This window comes from Morus notabilis, unplaced genomic scaffold (assembly GCF_000414095.1).
Source record: "Morus notabilis unplaced genomic scaffold, ASM41409v2 Scaffold184, whole genome shotgun sequence".
In the NCBI taxonomy this organism is placed as follows: domain Eukaryota; kingdom Viridiplantae; phylum Streptophyta; class Magnoliopsida; order Rosales; family Moraceae; genus Morus; species Morus notabilis.
In genome coordinates, this window is record NW_010387636.1 from 651,238 (window position 1) to 660,148 (window position 8,911).

Sequence of the window (8,911 nt, forward strand, 5' to 3'; positions counted from 1 at the left end):
AGCGCTCTTACTAATCCAAGTACCGAATCAACACTCAAGAGAATTATTTATCTGCTTCTTTCTCAAGAAGGAATGGATTCCATCTCGTATAATAACATTCCCGGCTACCTATTTCATTATGTCTCCAAAATACAAGGAATAGGATTCAGGGTCTCGGAATCCGTACCGAGTAAATCAAAATACATAAATCCATAAATAGGAGTTTGTTAAGAACTCAGGATTAAGATCATCCTATATATGACCATTGGTAGACTCAATTAGAATTTCTATGCTTAACGGAAATTATTAGAAATTCATATTGTGTCTGTGTCCTTGTTCCATATAATCTTATTATGTGAAATACACTCATTCAATATCTCACCATATTAACAGTGCGGATAACACCGTTCTATTCTAAATGGGAATGACATGTATTAATAATGTTTTAATTAAAGATTCTGAACTTTAATTAAATTCATCATGAACAATGTTTTTTTTATTATTATCCTTAAACACTATCCTCTCGTATATAACACTTATATACTATGGTTAAGGTTACATAAACAATCACGGAATTTTCATTTGATATTCATAAAATATTCATAAATATATGCACATAAAATGATGAATAAAATTTTTTATTAATTAAATAATAAATATCCTATTACATCTCATGCTTCTAGGACACTATTCCCAACATGGAGTTAGTTTTCGATTGCCACAACTACTCCGAACTAAAGAAGGTAAAACTTGCCGCTATTGAATTTACTGACTATGCTATTGTGTGGTGGGATCAGGTTTGCACCAATAGGAGGCGCAATGGAGATCGTCCTATTGAAACTTGGGATGAGATGAAAAGGGTGATGAGGTGAAGATTTATACCAAGTCATTATTACTGAGATCTATACCTCAAGCTACAAGGTCTCCATCAAGGTAACCGGAGTGTTGACGAGTATTTTAAAGAGATGGAGATAACCATGATTAGGGCTAATGTGGAGGAGGATCGGGAGGCGACAATGGCCAGATTTTTGAATGGGTTAAACCGGGAGATTGCCACACAATTGAGATACACCATTATGTGGAATTGGAAGATTTAGTGCATATGGCAATCAAAGTTGAAAGGCAACTCAAGAGGAGTGGAACACGACCAAGACCAGCCCCTCAAAATCTGAGTGCAACACCTTGGAGGCCGAGCTATCCAAGAAAAGAAGAAAATCCAGCCCCCTTCAAGGCCAAAACCGAGCACAAACCAGCCACCAATCCCACGACCTTTCAAGGTAAATTAGCCCCTAATACTTTTCCTTCCAGTGAGATTAAGTGTTTTAAATGTTAGGGAAGAGGACACATAGCAAGCCAATACCCAAACAAGCGGGTTATGGTGATCCGGGATAATGGAGAAATTGATTTGGAAGATGAGGATGATCTAGAGGATATACCACCATTGGAGGACGCCCCCATAGGAGAAGAGGAGTTCGGGACAGACCATGGAGAAATGCTTGGGCTAGTTGCACGGCGAGCCTTAAACATGCAAGCAAAAGAAGAAGAAGAAGAAACACAGTGAGAGAACATCTTTCACACTCATTGCCATGTGAAAGACAAGGTATGTAGTGTTATTATCGATGGTTGTTGCACTAACGTTGCTAGTACTTCTATGGTTGAAAAGTTAGAGCTCACAACACTTAAGCACCCTCGTCCTTACAAGCTACAATGGTTGAATAATAGCGGGAAAGTGAGGGTTACAAAACAGGTGGTTGTACCATTTCGGATTGGTAAGTATGAAAACGAAGTATTGTGCGACGTAGTACCAATGCAAGCAGGACATCTCCTTCTCGGAAGACCATGGCAATTTGATAGGCGTGTACAACATGACGGCTTCACCAACAAGTACTCACTCACGCACAAACAACGGACTATCACTCTAGTTTCGTTGACACCAAAACAAGTTTACGAGGACCAAGTGAGATTAATTTCGTAAGATATTTGAACCGATAACTCAAGTGCAATAATCACAAATAAATCATGATTTTTAATTTTAATTTTACTTTCAGTGTAGTATGAATCTCGGGACTTGAGTGATATTTTAATATTTAATGGATGTAATTGATATTTTAACTTAGTTTTTCTTTGTCTTCAAGGTAACCATCTTAAAGGAGGTTAAAGATCTCAATTTTATCCTAAATTTTTTTATATTAACCGGCATTGTAATTAATTACCATCTTTCTATTAATAAATGTAACTTGTTATATTGACATGACGTGAAGTTATTAAGAAGTTTGAATAAGAATAGAGATTTCCGGCATTATTCAACCTTGTAACTTAGTTGGAAACCAACTTTTAGGGGTTTTGGTGCTAATATTCCCTAACTTTTTTTAAGGAGTAATAGTTTAGTCCCACAAATTTCTTTTTCCCCATTATCACTTAGAAGTGCAGTAGCAATTAAGTCTTAGTTGATAACTCGAAATGTGATATAATAAAAACCTTTCATGTAACTCTTCTTTCGCTCATTTAATTAAAAAGAATCTTAGTTTAAAAAAAAAAAGAAAATAAAAATCATGGTTCAGAAGGAAATTTTTATAATTAAGGACATTTATTAGATGAGTTTGCGTCCAATTTATGTTTCTTTAGGGAAAAATCTCTTCGGATAATTTTTTTTTAGAAAATTCACTTTTTGGTTCATATTTTGTATTTTTTATGATATTAGAATGTTACCTAAAGTTTTTTAAAAGTCATAATATCCTGAAACAATTTTTTTGTACATGGAAATGTTTTTTCTATCCCTTTCCTTAAGTTTATTTAAATGGTCCAAGTTAGAAATGAAAAGGGACCAAAAATATGAGTATTATTCTTTAGTCCAAATATCAATAAATGATATTTTCAGTATTATTTCTGACGTTAGATCAATTAAGAAAAAAAGAGAAATATGGTATAAAAGACATTTAATGTAACCATGTTTGAAGAGGTTAGGGTACTAAATCGATATTTTTAAATCTCAAAGTATAATTTTAATATTATCAAAAAAACAGGGTTCTCAAAAAAAAAAAAGGGTAACAAAGTGATTTTTTCTTGTTCTTTATTAGCTAAAGTGTGATATTATGCTCTCAGTTCTTGATATATCGAACTGTGCTATTCTTTGATGTTAGCTTGAATATTTCCATGATAATAAGTACCGAGGCATCCATTGTATCTTTATGAAAGTTCTCTAATAAGTATTATTTGGATCCCAAATTACTTCAAAAAGAATTTTTACAAATATGTGTTAAGATCTTGAAAGGAGTATATCAAATTATTGATCACTGCCAACAGTGTTCAGGATTAAAATGCTACCGCCAATGAATAAATTGATTCCACCTAATGTCCAAGTTTTTTCTGCTAACGCACCGAATGTCCAAGTTATTATAACTCAAGTGCAATGAACCAATAATTCCATTATTGCAATAAACATAGATAAATTTCTAATGTCAATTGTAATACGTCCATATAAAGTGACATTCCTAATTTTCTTTCCATCACTGTGGAACCTATACAGATTTGTGAGGAACATCAAACTTTACAGAGTTCAAAGGAGCTACACAAGCTTGTGAAACTTTTACTTCACCCACACGTTTAGAACAGAGCCATACCCATTTCTAAGACGCTCAAAAAGACGAAGTAACAAAAACAAGAGGACAACAAAGAAGCAACCAAATAAGTACTAGAGGCTATGAGATAGAAGGCACTCATTTTTACTCCATAACAAGCTGTCTATGGCGATTGAGGTCATTTAGGTATGTAGAACAAGTGTAATCTTCCAAGTCACAAGCATCCAACATCACTGATCTCAGTGCTGTAGATTTAGGCTTCAATTCTTGATATCCATCTTCAGCTTTCAACAGCTGAACAACCTATATATAGTAAAAAAAGAAAAGAAAAGGTGAGCATAATCTGTCGAATTTTGGAATATGAAAAAACAGGGTGACGTTAAAGAGAAAAACACAGTTCCATACCCTATTCATGTATGGACGCCTAGATGATTGATGGTGAATGCACATTGATGCCGTCAGCATTACACGTTTCATCTCGATAATATCAAAACCTTCACCTAGTCGAGCGTCCGCGAGTTCCCTGAAATTATTCATGTCTAGCATAGGTTTTGCCTGTGCATAACAAGATTTACCTTTTTGATTATACTGTTATCTTTTTCAGGACATAATTATGAAGTCATTACAAAGCCCTGCAACCTATATGTAGGAAATGCATTCTCTCTTGCACAAGTTGAATTAGAATTGTATAAGAAGTAATACCCAGATGACGAGGCTTTGTTGACTTGAATCGACTGCTCGACGGCCTGTTATGAGCTCAAGAAGTAAAACCCCATAAGCAAATACATCTGTCTTCTCATCTATAATTCCATGCATGAAGTATTCTGGAGCCAAATATCTGAAAACATGTGAAAATGCATAAGCACAAATGTCTTATAGCAGAAATTGCTAACTACAAAGAGGGCAATATGAGAAACCGCCAAACTAACCCAAATGTGCCTTCAATTGGGAAGACAACATGGTGAGTCCATTTCTCTGGGAGCCACTTTGCGAGGCCAAAATCGGAAATCTGCATTTTACAAAACAAGCCAGTTTCACACACACACACAAATAAATAAATAAATAAATAAATAAAGGCACAGAAATGAACTTAGAAATCAACATGAGATGAATAGGAAATGTACCTGAGCCTCATAATCTTGGGTGAGCAATATGTTAGAGGCCTTAATGTCTCTGTGAATAATTCGCCTCTGGCAATTGTGATGTAGATATTGCAATCCCTCTGCTACCCCAATTGCCACTTTAAACCTTATCTTCCACTCCAGACCCTCTGAACCTGAAAAACTGAATGTTTCTTCATGAGCTCAAGTATGAAATGTTCTTGTTGATCAATATTCCACTCATTGATCTAGAAAATAAATCGTATATTCAAAAGTAAAGAGGAGGACAAATGCAAGCAAAATGTATATGACTTAGGGGAAAATAAGAAGAAGATACAGCACCAAAGAGCAAAGAAGCAAGGCTGCCATGTGGGGAAAATTGTAGAACTAAATGCAAACCGCCATCGACGCCGAAACCAAGCAAGCGAGCAGCATTTGGGTGGTCAATATGTGCAATGATCCCAAGCTCCGATAAGAAGTCACCAATTCTCTCTTCATTTTCCTTCTCCTTCTTTATAAGCCTCTTTACCGCAACAATTTGACCGTCTGAAAAGCACCCCTTGTATACCTCTGCCTGCCCTCCTCTCCCAATTAGGTTATCTGTGAAGTTTTCAAGTTTTGACTCAATAGATGTATCAACTTTTCCTTCCAGAAAAAAAAAAAAATAATAAGGGAATTTGTCTTGTGTTCTCTCTTTTTTGAGACCCGGTGTTTCCTACTTATCAGCCGTCGGATCTGTATTAAATCTTATCAAAAGTTAAATTAGATTGAAAAAGTAATACATATCTGACTCTTGAAAAGCAGGAAACACTAGTGTTTTAAAAAAAATGGAAAATAAATAAAACAGAAAAAGAAAAGGTAGTTCCACAAAATCAGCTGGGAATGGACGAACAGGATTGAAATGTTTATCTACCAAATCCCACTTTTGAAATCACACATAGGGTGTAGCTGATTGGTTTGCTTTCCTAAACTGTGGAAAAGAATAATTCTTGACTGAAATTCCTAAGTCTCACCAGGTCCAACTATTGACTTCCTAGCATTGGTTTGACGGACATGGAGTCAGGAACTATGACCTTGCACAATGACCGTCTCTTAATTTATGTCAAAAAGTAAACTTAGGGAATGACTCTATTCCCCATTAATTAGCGGGAAAATTTTCAAATCTGGCTAATCAGTTTTTTTAATGTCAGCCTCTTTTTTTTCCACGTATTTGACTAATAACTATAAGGCTGAGATGTTAACAACAACAACAACAATAATAAAACTATAAGGCTGTAAAAACTAGGAACTCTTCAGGGATATATTATAAAAATGGAAAATTCTGTGGTTGTAGGCTACTATTAAGACATGTTTTTTTATTATTATTATTATTATTTTTTATTGTCATATCACATTATACTAAAAAAGAATGATAATTTAACAAAATTTGATAAATATCTGGCAGCTTCAAAAGGTTTATACGAAATTTGATAATTTAACGAAATTTTTATATCCTACCAAGGAATTCTCCTTCAAAACCAACTGCAAAAACCCTTGTTGATAGATGCAAGTGATGTATAAGATTTGGTCAATAAGAAATTCATGTGAATCATATCACACAGTTAGCCTTTTGCTAAAGGCAATTATTCTTGGCAAAGTCAAGGTGAACACTTGTAGATGTCATAGGTTGCTTATAAAAGATTGTTCTCAATTTCCACCCAAATAACCCGACAAGGTGTTATTTTTCTAGGTACGGCAATCGAGCACACAGCAATCACTTTCTTTCCTGTTTATGGTCCTTGAGAAAGAGCGAAAAGTTTTGAGTCAAAAAGGTCGTCTCAAAAGGAAAAGTCCCATGCTGATGCTGGTCCCCATATTGACTAATGGCTGCTAGTGCGCTTTATAAATTGGCTTCAGATGAGGGAGTCATTTCTATTCGTGGTTCAACATCTAATCATTTAAAAAAAAAAAAAAAAAAAAAAAAAAAAAAAAAAAACACTAACCAGTTATCTTGTACAATTTTTTTCCTACAGACAAACAAGAAACCTTCAAATGGTCATATATATATATGTGTGTATATATAACATATGGGTGTGGTTTTAACGGTTATTCTCATATAAACTTGTTCACGTATATACACTGTTTGGGATAGGAAACGATACATCTAACCACAAACGAGAGAGGAGAAACTGTGGTAAAATATCTATGACCTAAACAAAAGACTGTTTGATTTCCTGAGTCGGACCCAGAGGCAACTCTTTTGTAAATAGCATTATTGAGAAACCAATCCATTGACCCAAGAAAACAACAAAACAGTAGCAGCCCACAAGTCTCGGCTTGCATTGAGAATATGCCTAGACTCAAATGCCAAACGTTACAAAAACATTAATTTATACCCACCTCTAATATTAATGTCGAAAAAATTTGACTTTTTTTTTTCTAAGAAAGGAAAAACAAATTGGATCTATTTAGCCCCAAAATAAATCAAACAATAATAGTCATTATATGTAGTATCAAAGGTTTATATCTAATTATAATTTAGTGAATTGGAAATCTTTCCTTAAAAAAATCTAATGTGAAAGTAATGGCGTGATCACTAGTGATTATTGATTAATAGTTAACACTCGGCATATTTTTAATGTGAACACTCGTGGGTGAAATCTTTAAAATCGAATGAAATGGCCAACAAAATTTCCACGTAGAAATTTCAATTTTCCTCTAAGAAATCAATTAATTAGATTTAAATAAAAAAGCAGAAGCAAAAAAAAAGTTCCAAAATTCTCTCACCAGGACTGAAATTGGCCGTGGCAGCGGCGAGCTCAGCGTAGCCAAAGCTCCTCCAGGACGGCTTGGCCGCCATGAAACCTTCGCAGTCGACGACACGGCCTTCCTCGGCGCTGCGAATCCTTGCCAGCTTCCTCCTCAAATTCCTCCTCGACATCTCGTAGCTCGCCGCCAAAAAGGGCATCGTCGAGAATCTCCTCGCCGATTTCCTCTTTAGAAGTTCCAACACGTTCTTCCATTGTCCCCGTTGTCCTTGACTTCGACCCGTCGTCGTTTTCTCTCCCAAGCTCGAGCTGCTGCTTGTGCTGCTGCTCTGGTCCGACTCTGTTCCCGAGACAGGGATTTCCAGTACTCCTCTCGGCGACGCCTCATCGCAAAACTCCATGCTTTTCAAGTCGGATTCGGTTTCCCTTTCTGGGTTTTTTCTTTCTTCGGATTCCGTTTCTGGGTTTTCGTTCTCCTCGAAATCCATTTCCGGGTTTTGTCTTTCTTCGGATTCCGTTTCTGGGTTTTCGCTTTTCTCGAAATCCATTTCTGTGCTCTGTCTTTCTTGGGAATCCATTTCCGGTTTTTTGTTTTTCTCGAAATCCATTTCTGGGTTTTGGTTGTTTTCGATATCTTTTTCTGGGTTTTGTCTGTCCTCGAAATTCGTTTCTGGGTTTTTACTCTGTTCAATATGTATTTCTGGGTTTTGGTTCTCTTCGATATCCATTTCTAGGTTTTGTCCGTTTTCTTCTCCGACTCCGGTATCTGTTTGAGGCAATGGTGAATGAGTTAGGAAGCAATATGATCTCAGAAAACAGAGGAAACGACGAGAAAAGAATAAATGAGGAATTTGTCCGCTTTTCGAGTTCACGTTGCTTAGGAAGAAAACCATTTTTGGAGGCTTTTTTTTTTTTTTGGTTGGAAAATAATAAACAACGACTCTTTGAATATCCCCATTCCTTTCTTTGCTCAACCTTTCCTTTATTTCTCAGCAACCAAACATATATCAGCTAGAAGAGAAAGGAAAAATAGAAAAGAAAAAATCAAAACTTACCTTCAACCAACATGATTATTCTCTTGGTTTTTTTTCCAATACACAGAAACTTAATTTAAAAAAAAAAAAAAAAAAAAAACTTAAAATTGTTCAAAACCCAGAGCCTAGAAAAACTAATGAAGAACAACCTTGTAAACGAACAAAAAAAGAGTCTTCGTTGCATGAGGCTTAAAGAGAACGAAAATAAGGGGAAGAAAAAAAGAAAAGAAAACTTCAAAAGTTGGATATCTTTAAGAGTTGGTTATTCTTGGGAGGGACAGGGCAGAGAGGTGAACCAGCTTGGGGATGATTGGAATATGTGCTATATTTATACACCTCCTCTTCTGTTAAATACGTGTGTGTGTTTGCCTCCAAAAATATTATTGTGTAAAAAAAAAGGGAAAAGAAAGAAAAAGAAAAGTAAAATGATGAGATTAAAGAATTGGTATTGATGATGTAATCTCACCCGTTCT

The 8,911-nt window shown here is 35.5% G+C and overlaps 1 protein-coding gene across 1 annotated transcript; it reads right to left on the bottom strand.

Annotated features, from left to right (window-relative positions):
* Positions 1-3,428: 3,428 nt before the first annotated feature.
* LOC21409426 (receptor-like cytosolic serine/threonine-protein kinase RBK1) lies at positions 3,429-8,585 on the bottom strand. Its single transcript, XM_024177159.1, has 8 exons — positions 8,460-8,585; positions 7,424-8,170; positions 5,000-5,257; positions 4,682-4,833; positions 4,487-4,566; positions 4,260-4,395; positions 3,963-4,112; positions 3,429-3,860 (listed from the first exon to the last, which is right to left on the bottom strand). The coding sequence occupies exons 1-8, from the start codon at positions 8,470-8,472 to the stop codon at positions 3,702-3,704; spliced, it is 1,695 nt and encodes a 564-aa protein (XP_024032927.1). The 5' UTR covers positions 8,473-8,585; the 3' UTR covers positions 3,429-3,701.
* Between the last annotated feature and the right edge of the window lie 326 nt (positions 8,586-8,911).